At 47.7% G+C, this 16625-nt stretch overlaps 1 protein-coding gene across 1 annotated transcript; it reads right to left on the reverse strand.

The window, feature by feature from the left end:
• Positions 1-332: 332 nt before the first annotated feature.
• Positions 333-16154, reverse strand: LOC120650015 (protein CASP-like). Its single transcript, XM_039926969.1, has 18 exons — positions 15793-16154; positions 14821-15110; positions 14208-14357; positions 13745-13833; positions 12745-12854; positions 12547-12641; positions 12028-12080; positions 11738-11903; positions 10493-10585; positions 10102-10230; positions 9871-9990; positions 9553-9633; positions 2213-2320; positions 1718-1861; positions 1543-1641; positions 1379-1458; positions 768-860; positions 333-670 (listed from the first exon to the last, which is right to left on the reverse strand). Exons 1-18 carry the CDS (start codon positions 15926-15928, stop codon positions 604-606), a joined length of 2103 nt encoding a protein of 700 aa, XP_039782903.1. The 5' UTR covers positions 15929-16154; the 3' UTR covers positions 333-603.
• Positions 16155-16625: the final 471 nt, after the last annotated feature.

Here is a 16625-nt window from a genome sequence, read left to right on the forward strand (position 1 = left end):
TCCCCGTCCTGCGCGGCTCGGCGGCGGCGGCGTGTGGGCGTAGGGGACGGGAGAAGGCGTGGGTAGAGTTTCTATGGGATGAGCCATATGTTGGGTTGGGCCTCTTTTTTTTTCCTTCTTTTCATTTTTATTTTCTTTTCTTTTGTGCTGCTACTATTTTTTTCCTGTTGCCGTCGCTGGAGAGGCCGCTGCCGTCGCTGTCCGGGAGGCAGTGTGGCCTGGCCCTTCCAGCGCGGCGGAGCGCACAGCTCGGCCTAGTAAATCTATCTACTAGTGAAGATAGTGTCTTTCGAGCGTATATAAAATATATAAGAACAATGTATGTGACGGTATGATGTACCTTCTGTGGCCAAATGTGTGCTTTCATTTACCAGGAAAATGGCAATTAATAATACAACAGTATACAGTTGACTTCAAAGTCCATGCCCTGATACCCCTGCCCCCAAAACTGGAAAACTTTTATCTACAGAAGAAACATATCCAGACGCCTAAGGGAACAGATAAAAATTGCAATTTCAGTCATGATCCTATGCAAAGATTCTACAGATCAAAACCCAGAATGTATCTGCTTCTATGATACTGTCCATGGAAGTTCAGCTTGAATTAGAGCATGTGCGATAGCGTCTGATTGCCAGCATCCAGAATGATTTCATCATGTCCAGGAGTCGTGCTGTGTAAAAAAAAATCATGTTAGAAATGCTCAGGAACTTTGGTCAAATCTTGTTTGTAACAGTTCAGCTTAAATTATTATAGCACTGGGCACTTACTGGAGATAGCTCAAAGCTGACATTCTGTACAGCAATGTAAATACAAGGAGATGCAATCCAATGCTGTAGAAGAATATAAATGTCCGGGCGTATCTACGAGTAGACATAAATAGCTGTAATATAAATATCTCATTCCAGTCTGAGGTAAAGAAACTCTGGCCTCATGCAGCACAAACGTATCTGATCGAATCATGTGCCATGAAAGATCTATTTAAAACAAGTTTCTCAACACTATGAAGCTGAAATAAACTAAAAAAAGTCACAGCTTTAGACATTGTGTTTTGACCCAACATATGAAGTTTGAGCATAGCTGCTATGACACAGCGTAATTTCAAGCTAGGGCTACAATAACTACCATTGTATCAGTAGTAAGGGACCCAAGCCTAAGTCATAGGGGTTGCAATCATTCGGTTCAAGTTCCAAATGTTCGGGCAACACAATATAAAAACATGACAACAAAATCACATAATTGTAAATGGTCAAATATAGACATCTCCGTCTGTCTCTACAACCACCTAATGGTTATTATCAAACTTCAGCATACAGGATGAAAAAACAAAAGGAGAGGGAGGGAGGGAGAGTTTTACGCAAAGAAAAGAAGAGTATCATACTTGTTGCCAAGGAGAAACCGACCACTGCTAAGAGTGATTTTATCTCTTAAACCAAGTTCCTTGTATCGTTGATCCTTTTCCTTTGTATGAAAAGGAAAGTATAAATAAACTATGTGCAATACCATACATACAAGTGTTGCTAATGATATGTTAAACATATGTACCTTCTTTGAAAAAGCAGCAAAAGGATTTATGTCGTCCTCATACATTTTCTTGTACTTTGCTTCAACATCTGAAGAACCACTTTCAATATCTTCTGCATACTGAAACAACACAACAAAGGTCAAATGCTAGAAAACACAAATAACACAATTCATATCGTAAAGATTTATGATAAACCTTCTTTGGTCCTCTGGAAACAATCTTGTCGTGGCTGTAGTCCTGGACATATCGAATCTTTCCATAAAGTTGGACGTTATCAGCTTTAGTTTTTTCCAGCTCTACAGTCAACATCGCATACTTCTCCTTCAATTTCCTCAGTTCCTATGATATCAAAGAATGATGATCAGCCATGCTGATGCACCGTCATGTTTCACATAGCAAAGACGACTCATCATTGGGTATAAGAAAAATTCCACAAGAAACATAACAAAGACAAAGCTTGGAAGATAATCAAGGTAAATGGCCATGTCATCTGGTATTCACTCACTCCTATAAATATTATTCTCAAGGTCAGCGTAATCACCAATTGAGCAAAACCAGTCATTCTCAACCGTCGTCCAATGGCATTGTAAATTGTGAAACATGCTGCATGTACTTATCTGAGGACTAGACACCCAATTTCACTTTACCCTAAAATGATGCAGCCATTTTCTGGAAATTCATCAAATATACCTCCTCGGTTTCACGTAGTCGTGCACGGAAACGATCCCTCTGGTTGCAGATGACCTTGAGCATAGAATTTTGATCTTGATCTGGTGATGCATACCTTGGATCAGTACCCTGTAAAATAAAAAATATATGCACAGATTTGAGAACAGCACCCATCCCATTATGCATGTCAAGGGCAGCTAAACAATTAGTGTTATAATCATCTATTTTGACAGGCCATCATTTTTCCTCTTAACAAACTGCAACCTTAGATAGAGGGCCTAAGAGATGTTTCCTTAAAATAAAATAAAAAAAAACTGCAGTTAAAATTCTAGCTGCAGTACATACATATATAGCCAACTATGCTGCTAATAGTACATGTTTGGTACAAATCTAAAGGTTAATATAAGAAAAATTCTGGCACATTTACATATTTTGTAGAATAGACTCAGGTAATAAAAATCTGAGTAAAATGCACTGTGGGTACATGAACTTATAGTGCTGTGTCAAATAGGTCCATAAACTTAGAAACCGGACATCTACCCCCTCGAACTTGCGAACCCGTTCACCCCAGGTCCAGTCCGGTTTTGCATGGCACTGTGCGCCCGGGATTTGCTACAGTAAACCCGGATTTGCTACAGTTACCGCGGTTTTGTTTTTTCTTTTCTAATTTATTTCGGCTGAACCTTTGAAAAATCATAACTCTTCGATACAACATCGGATGAAGATGATTTTTATATGAAAATTGTAGCCCTCGACGAGATCTACAACTTTCTAGTTTCGAGTTTTTTCATTTGATGAAGTTAAGTTGCCCCAAAAAATTATACAAAAGTACAGCACCATAATAATCACGTACTTCTGCTTGTCGCACTAGAAAATTAATATATTTTTCTGTTTGTTGTCAAATGAAGACACTTTATATACCAAAATTTTAACACTTTTAACGATCTAGATTCTTGTAGTTTTGAGTTTTTACATTTAAAGTTGTTAAGATGTTGATAAAATAGTATAAAGCCTCAACGTCTTTTGCGTACTTAATATGCTGCTTTATACTGTTTTATCGACATTTTAACAACTTCAAATATAAAAACTTAAAACTCTAAGAATCTAGATCTTTTAGAGTACTAAAATTTTAGTATACAAGTGTCTTCATTTGACAACAAACAGAAAATATATTAATTTTCTAGTGCGAGAAGCAGAAGTGCGTGATTATTATGGTGCTGTACTTTTGTATAATTTTTTTGGGCAACTTAACTTCATCAAATGAAAAAACTCAAAACTAGAAAGTTGTAGATCTCGTCGATGGCTACAATTTTCATATAAAAATCATCTTCATCCGATGTTGTATCGAAGAGTTATGATTTTTCAAAGATTCAGCCGAAATAAATTAGAAAAGAAAAAACAAAACCGCGGTAACTGTAGCAAATCCGGGTTTACTGTAGCAAATCGCGGGCGCACAATGCCATGCAAGCCATGCAAAACCGGACTGGACCTGGGGTGAACGGGTTCGCAAGTTCGAGGGGCTAGATGTCCGGTTTCTAAGTTTATGGACCTATTTGACACAGCAGTACAAGTTCATGTACCCACAGTGCATTTTACTCTAAAAATCTGCATATATTGCTAATCAACAACTATCTTTTTAGGGGGGGTGCTATATATTATTGTAGGAGAGAATAATGGCTTGTATTCCTCCAACCCTAGAAGGGTGGGTATATATAGATCCTATACATGGGCCTCTAAATGGGCCTCTATACACATGGGCTCAATATACTCCAACACCCCCCCCCCCCCGCAGTCTGAACTACCGGCGCAGCGGTGTTCAAGACTGGACAACAAGAAAGCTAACACCCCCCGCAGTCTGAACAACCGACGCAGCGGTGTTCAAGACTGGACAAGATGAGAGTACAAGTAGAGCACAAAAGGGCTAATACGCCCCGCAGCCACAACTAGCCACCGGCTACGTTGAGGCTGGATCGAAACTCCGAGAAGGTCGACGAGGGCAGCCCCTTCGTGAAGATGTCAGCAAACTGGGAGGTAGTCGGGACATGGAGTACCCGAACATCGCCGATGGCGACTCTGTCGCGCACGAAGTGTAGGTCGATCTCCACGTGCTTCGTCCGCTGATGCTGGACGGGGTTGGTGGAGAGATACACGGCGCTGACGTTGTCGCAGTAGACGAGCGTGCTCTTGGCGAGCGGGCTGTGGAGCTCCGCCAAGAGCTGTCGCAGCCAGGACGCCTCCGCCACGCCGTTAGCGACAGCCCGGTACTCTGCATCGGCACTGGAGCGGGAGACAACCGGCTGCCGCTTGGACGACCAGGAGACCAGGTTGCCGCCCAGGAAGACGGCGTAGCCGGAGGTGGAGCGACGAGTGTCCGGGCAGCCAGCCCAGTCAGCGTCGGTGTAGACCATCAGCTCAGCTGAGGACGAGCGGTGAAGTACCAGGCCGAGGTCCACAGTGCCACGGACGTACCGAAGGAGACGCTTCAGCGCAGCAAGGTGTGACTCCCGGGGATCATGCATATGGAGTCAGATCTGCTGAACAGCGTAGGTGAGGTCTGGCCTAGTGAAGGGTAGGTACTGCAAAGCGCCGGCCAGACTCCGGTAGGCAGTAGGATTAGCCACCGGATCACCCAGATCAATAGACAGCTTCGCCTGAGTGTCGACTGGAGTGGAGCAGGGCTTGCAATCAGTTATCCCAGCTCGCTCCAGAATATCGAGGGCGTACTGCCGCTGGTGAATTAGAAGACCAGACGGGCGAGGCTCAACAGTGACGCCCAAGTGGTGGAGCTGACCGAGATCCTTCATAGCGAACTCCTGCTGCAGAGAGGAGATGACACTCTGAAGCAACTGCTGACTGGAGGCTGTAAGCACAATGTCATCGACATAGAGCAGCAGATATGCAGCCTCATCCCCACGGCGGTAGACGAAGATAGACGTGTCGGACTTCGCCTCGGTGAACCCCAATGTCAGCATGAACGTGGCAAACCGAGAGTACCAAGCCCGAGGAGCCTGCTTCAGCCCATAGAGAGACTTGTTGAGCCGGCAGACCATATCCGGACGACTCGAGTCCACAAAACCCGCTGGCTGTGAGCAGTAGACAGTCTCTGAGAGAGTGCCGTGAAGAAACGCATTCTTCACGTCCAGCTGATGCACAGGCCAGGAGCGCGAGAGCGCAAACGAGAGGACCGTGCGCACCGTAGCGGGCTTCACGACCGGGCTGAAGGTCTCATCATAGTCCACACCAGGCCGCTGAGTGAACCCCCGGAGAACCCAGCGAGCCTTGTAGCGCTCCAGTGTGCCATCAGCCCGACGCTTATGCGTCCAAATCCACTTGCCAGTCACCACTCACCACATTGCAACCAGACGGACGCGGCACGAGGTCTCATGTCTGGTTGGCAAGAAGAGCCGCGTACTCCTCTTCCATCGCGCGACGCCAGTGAGGATCCACCAAGGCGTCGCGGACAGAGGAGGGTACCGGAGAGACCCTGGGCGCTCCCTCGGTGGCGGAGAGAGTCGCGGCCTGAGACGCCATCTGCCGAGTCACCATGGGATGGGTATGTCGAGGATCCCGATGGATGACCGGCGGGTGGTACACCGCCGGCTCGGCTCGAGAGGGAGCCGAAGTAGGCGGCGACGGCGACGGTTCCAGTGGCGGCGGCGCAGGAGCCTCCGGAGCAGGAGGCGGCACCGGTGTCGGCGCCGAACGACGCCGGTACACCTGCACCGGCTGAGCGTACCGCTGCGGCGCCGGGGTCGGCGCCGAGCGACGCCGGTACACCTGCACCGGCTGAGCGTACCGCGCAGGTGCAGGGGAAGGCACCGGGGCCGCGCGTGGCGCAGCGGGAGACACCGGGTCCGTGCGCGGCACGACCGGAGGTCCGGGGGCCGCGCGTGGCGCGACCGCGGGTACCGGGACCGCTCTCGGCGCAGCAGGGATCACCGGAAACGGTGCCGGCGTGCCAGGAAAACCTGCAGGAAAAGGACAGACAGGTAACGGTGTCTGAATCACCGGGTCAGTCGGAAACAGAGACTGCAGCTCGGGGTCAGGAGAAGGTGTAGAGGAGGTAGAGTAGAGGAAATCCGACTCGTCAAAGACGACGTGTCGGGAGATCAGAACGCGGCGAGAGGTGAGGTCAAAGCATCGGTACCCCTTGTGGTCAGGGGAGTACCCGAGGAACACACGAGTCGAGCGGGGCGCCTGCTTGTGAGAAGCGGTGGCGGAGGTGTTAGGGTAACACGCACACCCGAAGACCCGAAGGTGATCGTAGCGAGGAGGGGTACCGAAGAGAGCGTGGTGTGGAGTGGGAGCAGGAGAAGCAGTGGACGGAAGGCGGTTGAGCAGATAGGTGGCGGTGTGGAGGCTCTCAGCCCAGAAGCGCGGGGGCAGAGAAGCCTGGATCAGAAGGGTGCGCACGACGTCGTTCGTCGTGCGAATCATCCGCTCAGCCTTGCCGTTCTGAGGAGAGGTATACGGACAAGACATACGCAGCTGAACACCCCGAGATAGGAAGAAGGAACGGGAGGTGGAGTTGTCAAACTCTCGCCCGTTGTCACACTGGACGGCCTTAACGGTGAGACCGAACTGAGTGGACACCTAGGCAAAGAAGTGGAGGTAGGCAAAGAAGTGGAGGTGGGTGGGGAAGGTCTCAGACTTGGCGCGCAAAGGAAACGTCCAAGAGTAGTGCGAGAAGTCGTCGACCACCACCAGATAGTACTTATAACCAGAAAGGCTAAGTACAGAAGAGGTCCACAGGTCACAGTGAACAAGGTCAAATGCATGCGTCACATGCGAAGAAGAAGAGGAAAAAGGGAGCCGAACATGACCGAGCTGACACGCATGGCAGAGGGGCTCAGCAGGAGCCCTAGTACCAGGAACATCGGTACTACGACTGAGCTTAGCCAGAACGTCGCGGCCAGGGTGACCAAGACGGCGGTGCCAGGTGGTGGAAGACGGCGTCGTGGTAAAAGTGGCAGACCAAGACGGCCAGGATGAAGAAGACATGAGTGGTGTAGCGGAAGAAGGAAGGCGAAGGATGTAAAGGGGCCCCGTGCTGACACACCGGAGTAGCGGACGCCGGGAGGCCGAATCCTTTACAGTGAGGCCAGAAGAATCAAACTCGATGGAACAAGAATTGTCAGTTGTAAACTGACGAATGGAAAGAAGGTTATGAACCATCTGAGGAGCAATAAGGACATTGGGAAGACGAAAAGAGCCAGGAGCAGAACCCACGGCGGTGACAGGAAGGCAAGACCCGTCACCAACCATGATGGAAGAAGGACAAGAGTGGTGTGGGGGTCGGACAGAATAGAGGATACCGGCATGTGGGGTGGTGTGGAAGGAGGCACCCGAGTCGGCGATCCACTCGGTGCAGACCGGCGGTGTCCGCCCCATGGCGCTGAAGGACTGCACCAGTGCGGCCTGGTCGCACCCTCCAGGCCAGGTCGGCTACTGGCTGGGTGGAGTGGGCAGTGTCCAGAACGGCGCGAACAAGGGAGCACCAGCGGCGAGCATGGCCGCCGGCTGGGGCCGAGGAGGAGGGCCCGCGACGGCCTGGACCGGCGCGGCGTGCAAGGCAGCCGGCGCAGCGGCGTGAGAGGCAACAGCCCACGCAGGGTCCCTGGACGCGACGGCCTGGGCGGCGTGCGCGGCGGGCGCGACGGCCTGCGCGGCGTTCGCGGCGGCGAGGGAGGCGGCGGCCCGCGCGGCGGGCGCGACGGCGGCCACAAAGGCGGCGGCGGCGGCCAGGTCTGCGGGCGCGACGGCCTGAGCCTGCGCGGCGGCTGTAGCGGGCCACGCACCCTAGGCGGCCAGGTCAGTGACGGCGGCCTGGGCAGGCCACGCATGCCCGGCGGCCAGGGCAGCGGCTGCCTGGGCAGCGGCAGTGGCCTGGGCGACCGGAGGAGCACCGGTTCCGGCGGATCCGGCGGGCCTGGGCCACGCGGCGGCGGCGGATCCGGCGGCAGGAGCGACAGCCAGCGCGTGCAGCGAGCCGGGAGGTGGGCCGCGCAGCTGCTGCTGGCCGTGCAGAACAGGGGCCGCGGCGGCGGCGCCCGGGGCCAGCGTGCCCGGCGCGGTGGCACCCAGGTCCGGCCCGCCCGCAGCGGCGGCGGGGCCGGCCGCAGGGTGGGGCCAAGCGCACAGCGCCGCAGCAGGGGCGACGGGCTGGAGCAGGGGAGGCAGCACAAAAGCAGGGGAGGGAAGGGGAGGCGGCGCCTGATGGGCGGCAGGGGCGGCCGCAGCAGCCTGCTGGGCCGCGGCCAGCTGCACGGCGACCTGCTGGGCGGCGCCGGCGGCCGCGGCAGCAGCGCCCGCGGCGGCTCCGGCAGCGCCCCAAGTGGCAGCGCCAGCACCCGTGGCGGCGGCTGCTGGATCTGCGGCGGCAGCGGCATCACCCGGCGGCTGCAGGGAGGTGACCAGGGCGGCGGCGGCTTGCGGGTGCCCGGCCTCCGCGTCCGCGCCAGCTGCTGCAGAGGTGGCGGCGCGGATCTGCGGGCAGGGGGCCCCTGCGGCCCAGACAGAGGAGCGCAGCGCCTGCTGCAGGGGAGGCGCGGCAGCAGAGGAAGAAGAGGGGAGAGGAGGGAAGGAGGAAGGGGGGAAGACGGACGGCGCCGGTGGCCGGCGGCCAGCCATGGAGGCTGGCGGCGGCGGCTGCAGGGTAGGGAGGAGAGAAAAAAAAATCTAGCCTGATACCATGTAGGAGAGAATAATGTCTTGTATTCCTCCAACCCTAGAAGGGTGGGTATATATAGATCCTATACATGGGCCTCTAGACACATGGGCTCAATATACTCCAACAATTACTTTTGCTAGCGCATTAACTCTGGAGCTATTAAATTTGGATGCAATGGATCTTTTTAACAAACTGTTAGTACAGTCGTACAGAATCAATGGTATTTATTGGCTCAAAGAAGTAACATGATGTGTAAACAGTTACAGGCAACAAGATGATGAGGAAGTATCCTGTGCAGAACAGTACAGATGGACATATCCACAATCTCAATAACAATCACATCCCTCGGATCAAGCTTGAGTGGCTCAAATTGGGGGTGCGAGTTCTCTCATTGCTCTTGAGCTAACTTAGGCCAGATTGGATTTAGTCCAATTAAAAACACGATGAGGGAATTCACACCTCTCACTAGGGCCATTCAGATTGGAACAAATCCATTATATAAAGTTTGTGTGTTGTGTATCAATATATACACTTATGCACTTGATATTTCATCTAAGATGATAGCCACTAATACAGGGACCAATTGTAATACAAATATTCTAAAAAAAACTTCAGCAACCATATCTTCAGATAACAAGAAGCATTGCAGAATTACGGTTAGACATGATAAGTGAACCTAAGTAGTAATTACCTCCGATGCTTCACTAGAGCCGATTTCTTGAAGATCCCAATCATTCAACTGTGAAGCCCTTCTATCGGTTGAACTGTAACCCTGCACAAAGGATAAGAAACATTAGTTGTGGGTGCTTTTGAAGATGAAAGTAGAGCAATAATATAGCAACCTTCTGGTTTCTAAGATTTGCATTACAGAATTATAACAGTACTCAAACTACAGTGCTAAAGTGTTCCTGAATGCAAAAGAAATGACACCTTACAGATTTTATGAATGTTCAAGAAATCAAGAATTAATTGGTTCTAGGAAAGTTATCAAAGGACCATGTGAAACAACCTTTAATATGTCATCCTCGAGTTTCAAAATCAACTTTTGCTGCTCCTCGACCTTTGAAGTTAGTTCAGCTATCCTTTTTTCAGCTTCGTCAAGAAGACTCGTTTTCTCCGATATTTTAACCTTTAAAAATAGAACTTATCAGCCAGTTACAGAAGATAAAGATGCCCTTAAGAGAAAAGAATTACTTAAACAGAAAAAACACAGCTTTCAGCATCCAAACCAGATACCAACCTTCAGTTGTGTTAGTTCATGCTCCATTTTACGGTTCTTGTCAAGAAGCAATGCTTCCAGCTTGCTCATTTCTTCACCATTGGTAGCTAGTTCCCAGTCTTCAGCTTCTATGGAGTTGTAACCAACGGCCTATTGAACAAAATACTGGTATTAGCACAAATAAGGACCAAAGAGTCAAAAGATAGTGGAGTCGCATGTAGTGTAGCAATGACAAAGTGGTACATTACATATAACTGATCACAAATATATCATTTTAGAATCATCACTTTTATAAATGGAATATAGATGGTTAAGAACTTAGAAATTGGCACACGAAATACTGATGGTGGTCTCAAAAGAAGAGGGTTTATTGTAATGATTGTGGTACGCAGATGTATTTTTGTTGCAATACCTGCAAAATCTGAACCTTTTTCTTGAGATCATCTACCATTTTTTGTGTAGGTCGTTCTTGAAGTTCTTTCTTCAATTCCATAAGAGCACTTTCCTACAGATGGAAAATTAATCAACAAAAAATTTCAAGAAAAAGTACAGTTTAGTTGCATAGACACCTGCTGCCCACCAAGGAATTTATTTTCCGTTTTCCGCGGTTGTATCCTCAGGCGCCTATGCAGCACAATAGGAGGCGACATTCTCGTCGCTAAGCGAAGCCTGGTCTTCGTGAATATATTATAGGCGTGTCCCTATGTATAAGTTTAGGTCTAGCGTACGCCTTAGGGGTGTGTGTGTGTGAGGTGCGTGGGTTGTGTGTGGTGTGTGTTGGGCGTGCGTTCAGATACTACAATTTGTACTCCAGGTCTGAGGAATAAAAAAAACTTGCAGGGGGTTCGCCTTCTTTGCACGCCGTAGCTCAGTTGGCAAGGGAAGCCGGTGTGCTCCCTGCCCGCCCGCGTTCGAAGCCGTGCTTCGACGCATGCTGCCCACCAAGGAATTTATTTTCCGTTTTCTGCGGTTGTATTCTCAGGCGCCTATGCAGCACAATAGGAGGCGACGTTCTCGTCGCTAAGCGAATAAGATAACTAACAGAAGCAATAAATATGTACAATATTTTTTTGTCACTAGAACTGTTGTTTCTGTGTATGTGTTTTCTACGAGGAAATGCAAACCTTAAGGATATACTGATATCTATCGCGCATAACAATTTACAATAGGTGAACAAAAAATGGCAGGTGAACAATGACAACAGCAAATAAATTAGCATTTACTGAACTACTTTTTGGAAAATGGATCACAGGGGTTGAGTAACTAGACAGGTTAAGAACTTAAGACCCTTTGGTGCTCAGCTGGAGCCCATGCACTTCATGAATTTCTGTCAAGGTCGTCTAAGTTGTTTTTCTCCCGCGAGTGGCACATAAGTAACAACTTTATTTGGGGACCCCTGTGATCCCTACTTTGTATTTATTCTCTCTTCTTAATGAAATGAAACGCAGTTCTGCCGTGTTTTCGAGGAAAAAAAAAAGAACCTAAGACCCATAAATGAAGGTTTTCTAAATAAGCCCCTTACAACTTCAAGAAATCTGCACAATAAACAAAATAGATATACTTTATATTTAGTAATCAGCATACAAGAATACTCTGCTGATCCAAAAACACCAGTTACCGAGTTTACACATGATAGCAGTCTTTAAGAAGTTAGTACCTTTTCGGTGAGTGAAGCAGTCAACTTCTTCAGCTCATTCACATGCATTTCTCTCTCACTTGATAAAGTACTTTCAATATTGCGAAGTTCTGCATTTAACTCTGAGATAATCTTCTCCTTGGCGTTCAAGGAACTCTCAAGTATATCACTTGATTCCAAATAATCACTACAAAATTATGTAGTTCAGATAACAAGATCAACTTAAAAAAAATTAAACCCCACTGCCAAAAAGCAGCACTGCTGAAAGTTCACAAGAAATACACAGGCAAAATAAGGTCAAAATAACTGACCTACTCTTGCTTGCATCTTCATTTGTTGTCTGCAACTGGGACCGTAAATCCCCCTGCAGGAAAAAAGGAAAAGGGTATTACAAAATGGTATTTCTGATCAGCACATCTATATTATTCACTGTCCATGAAGTTAGGGCATTTCAGATTGATGGTGATTACTGACGTCACACAGTTTAGGTCAAGGTCCACGCCTTGATATAGATCACACTGAAGAGCATTAATTATTGGAAAATATATATGGCTAGTCTCTCAACTTATATATAATGAAGGGTTATTTGGTCCATGAATTCTAGTTTGGTTAATTTGACCCCCACTACACTTGATGCAAAATCACCAGGAAAATTTTGGTTGGTTTGTCAGGTAGGTGGGTGGGATAAAACCCATTCAATTTCTAAAAGTGAAAAACATGACGGCCAATAAATCATAACAAATTGACACAGTTCCACATGTTAGAACCATCCACATAGAAAAGTTATGCAAGCAGAAACATGAAAGTGGAATTGCAAATCACAAGGCTACCTTTTCCCTCTCGAGACTGACTAATCGTGCTTGAGCACGTTCAACTTCATCCATCAGAAGGCTGACTTCAGCCTCCTTTGCAGTTCGATCCTCCTCTGAATGAAATGAGATGCTTCAATTCACTAGAACATTTAGAATATATTGTGCCAACCCAACTATGTCAGAAGATGATCATGGTAACACAGCTTAGAAATAGACCTGACTGAGTGCGAAGCTCAAACAGCTGGCTTTGCGCCGATTCATGTAGCTTCTGCATATTCTTTACACTTTCTGTAGCTTGCCTTAGTTGGTCCTGCAATGACCGTTCCCTACGATTACAGAAACATAAAGGTCAAAATATGTGGTATGAGTCAAGGTATATGAGTAAAACCTTTAGTGTCAGGCCATTGCGATTGGGGTGATACAAGGTTCAAGAAAACGCTAGGCGCTAGGCGGGCGCTAGGCCTCTGAACATAGAGTAAACGTGATTAATCGTTTGTGAATTTTTATTATTTTCCATTATATATATATATATATTAATTTTTGGATTTATAAGTGATGTAGATGCATATATATGAAAGAATAAATAAGAAATGAAGAGAAACACCTCAACAGCCCAGCCCAGCCCAGCCCACCATCCTAGCAGCCCACTAGCCCATCTAAACCCCATACCACCCCATCGATACCCTACCGTTCACGCACGATACCTAGCAGCCAGCAGCCGCCGTCTTCCTCCTCACGCAGCCGGCCGCCAGGCGCTGGCCCCTCCCTCTCTTCCCACGCCGAGCGCCGCACCTACTTCTCTCCCCGCGCCGGCCGCTGCTCCTCCCTCACTTCTCCGCGCCGGCCACCGGCCTCCTCTGCGCCCGCAGCTCCTCCCTCTCAACTCGTGGCGGGCGCCAGGTGCCGGCCGCTCCCTCTCTTCCCCACGCCGTCCGCTCCTCCCTCTCTTCCCCAGCGCCGACAGCGCACCACCCCATCTGGTAAGCATTGGTGGAATCATTTTGCAGTCCAAATCTCATTTCTCCTCTTGTTTTCTTCACCATTCATGGGTTTGACTGTTCACCGAGCGTTTAATTGGGCATTTATGGCCTAAACACAATGCTGGGGGTCCGATTTGCGCTTAATCGCGATTAAACGTACGTTTAAAAACGATTTCTCGAACATTGGGGTGACAACATATCAATTCATTTTCATATTTAGTGTTAATTAGGCATACCTATCTTTAAGGGCTTCCAAAGTTTTCTGACTATCTTCAGCCATGCTTCGCTGCTTCATTTCAACCATCTCCCTCACTTTCTCCTCCATCTAAAACCATTAGCAGGTTAATTGAACATGAAAATATTGCAAATTAAAAAATCCTGAGAAATAAAGTTGGTATTTAAACTTATCTGAAGTAGTCTAAAACTATAAATTAATTTTATAAAAAGTTACCAGACTTAAGTCTAAAGGTTAGCTACTGGTAGACAACAGAAATTTCCACCCCTCATTAGTAACTCACACAGAAGCATACTTATACGAAATAGAATTTAGCATTTTGTTCATCATTATTCTATGCATGAATTGCCACATTTCACTATTTACGAACATGACAGAAGAAACTCATTTTTATTTCCTAGACATACAAGAAAGTTACAAAGATAAGAAAATAGAGCAGATATTTGAATGGAAACAAGGCATACCTGCTGCTCTAGTTGGCGATTTCGCTCTTCAAGTCGCCTAATTGTTGCCTGCTGGTTCTTCAAGTGCGCAGCTTCAGCACGGTATTCTTCAAGCTCTAGTTTCATCTTACGGTTTTCTGTCTCAAGTTCAGATAGTTGCTGGTCTTGATCCTGCATGCATTGAAATCCTTAGGACTCAAATTAATGATTGCAGATAAGCTTCTTGTTAGGAAAACTGATTCAAGATCAAATGTAAAATAAAGTTAAAAACATGTGATTTTATCAGAGGAAATCATAAAATATCATTCTTTGCAAAAACTGGTACTACATTTTACCATTTGAAAACCTAGTGCCTATATGTTTCCATGTTGTAACAAACTAGCTTTTGTTGATGGATGGTAGAATACAGCTAGGTGAAAGAAATATAATACAAGAATTTAATCATATAAAACTATCTTACATGTTTGAGAAATTACGACGAGATGACAAATGTTGTTTTCCTTCATGATAACATGAAATTTTACGACCTTGGAAACTTAAGGACAGATTTTGCCAGTTTTTAGCAGTATATTTGCAAGTACAAGAGATAACTGAATTTGAAGAGTAACAAAAGAAAATATTTGAAAGAACATACAGCCATAGAAGCAAGAGCTGGATATGGATCAGGGGCTTCATAGAGCTTCTGGTAGATGTTGAGAAATGCATTTTCTCCAAACTTTGCTCTCTTTGTGAGGTTATCGACTTCTTCTTGGTAACTCTTCAGCAAAGAGTTGAACAAACTCAGCTTATCATCTGAAGATGCCTTTTTGAAATCCCGAGTGTTCTCAGCCAGCTTACGTCTGTTCTTTTGGCTAGTCTCTTGATTCTCCGCAATCTTTAAACCTTGCTCATCCAAACCGCTTCTTTCCTTCTCCAAATCGAAGTCTATTGTGCACAAGAAGCCAGAGTCAGAATTACCGCCACTGATAGCATTCCACAGAGCAAGACAATTCACAGTTACCTCAGTGTGGCTAAACTAAATCACAAGAAGAAACCACAATTACTTGGTGCTCGAAGCTCACAACACTTGTTCTCAATCTCGTAAATCATCACACAGAGACAATTGCGATGTTGCAAACTCTATAGAAAAAGCTAAATTTAGGACAAGAAAATTTTCCAAGCTTCTCAGAAATGGGAAGTTATATTTGAGATGGATACTGAAGGCTTCTGCACTGAAACTGATTTCCATACTTGGTGCCAGTGGACAGTGAATAATGCCATGAGCCACAAGGTCCTCACACCTAGAGACCCATTCACATTAAGACTTGGAGTTGGAGTAATCAATTTGACAAGGTGCCCAGAGCAAATGCGGGAGGATGGCTATGTCAATACCAAATGTATGTCAACATTTCAGGGCAATTAAGATCAATTCAGTCGAAATCAGCGACAAATTCTAATAGTACCTACAACCACTAGGGGCCAGTACGAGAGGGGAGCAGGAATCGCGACTCTGCACAGCTAGCGCGGCATGATCCAGTCCTACTGCGCTCCCTGGAGCTCACCAGTACGAAGCTGCACCGCCTACTGGACGAGTGGAACCAAACCGTCGGGTAGGATCGAGGCGCACCTTTCCAGAAGCTGCAGACGACGGCGAGCGGCGACGAGATCGCCGCGGCGGCCGACGACTGGGGCGGGGGAGGCGGCGGCGGCGGAGGCGAGCGGTCGCGGTCCGACGCGCCCGCCTGCGCCGGCGAGGGCTCCATGGGGGCACGCGCGGGTGTTCGGGGATCTGGACGCCTGGATCTGGCAGGTCGGACGGCGGCGACGCGCGGAGTGGAGTCGGTGGTATATATGGGATCTGCTTCGTCCGAAGTGGGTTTCGTGTAGTTGTCGCAGCACCGGACTGCGTCGCGTGGAGCGGTGGAGATGACGACGCCGCGACGGGAGGGGAGGGCGTGGTGCCACTGGGTTTGGAGTTTGGTTTGATTCTCTGCCGGTTTTCGTAGGCTTTTCGCTTGTTTATTTTGTTTTTCTACTAAATGAAGACTGATTTTTTTCAGCCCTGTAAATATTTTTTAATTACACAATATAACTCAAACACTCACTTTGAATGTATATAAACAAACTCTAACTCGGTATTAAGACTGGACCGACAAATCCTCGAGATCCACAAAGTCACCATGGGTGTCTCGTCTCATCTCGTTGTCAACGGGAACGGCGTCTACCACTGAAAGCACGCCGTTAAATGTATACTAGAATATTCTTCTCCACGGAGCGTCGAACCCAGAACTTGAGATGCTACCGAGACTTTTGTAGCACTAAGTTAAGTTACGGACCCTTTCACCAAAATCTAACTTAATATTTTCATTAAGTTAGATTTTATTGTGCCAGATCACCTCAAAATGGCAAATATTATATAGGAATAAGAGAAGCGTGGTTTACCAAGGCGTGATTAGGATC

The sequence above is a fragment of the Panicum virgatum genome, chromosome 9K, assembly GCF_016808335.1.
Source record: "Panicum virgatum strain AP13 chromosome 9K, P.virgatum_v5, whole genome shotgun sequence".
Taxonomy (NCBI): domain Eukaryota; kingdom Viridiplantae; phylum Streptophyta; class Magnoliopsida; order Poales; family Poaceae; genus Panicum; species Panicum virgatum.

Excerpts from the sequence above, each read along its gene's own strand:
- LOC120650015 (XM_039926969.1), bottom strand. The coding sequence starts at position 15,928 with ATGGAGCCCTCGCCGGCGCAGGCGGGCGCGTCGGACCGCGACCGCTCG. Across the intron at positions 12,855-13,744 it reads TTGGAAGCCCTTAAAGATAG|GGAACGGTCATTGCAGGACC; the intron begins GTATGCCTAATT and ends CTGTAATCGTAG. Across the intron at positions 11,904-12,027 it reads GAAGATGCAAGCAAGAGTAG|TGATTATTTGGAATCAAGTG; the intron begins GTCAGTTATTTT and ends ATAATTTTGTAG.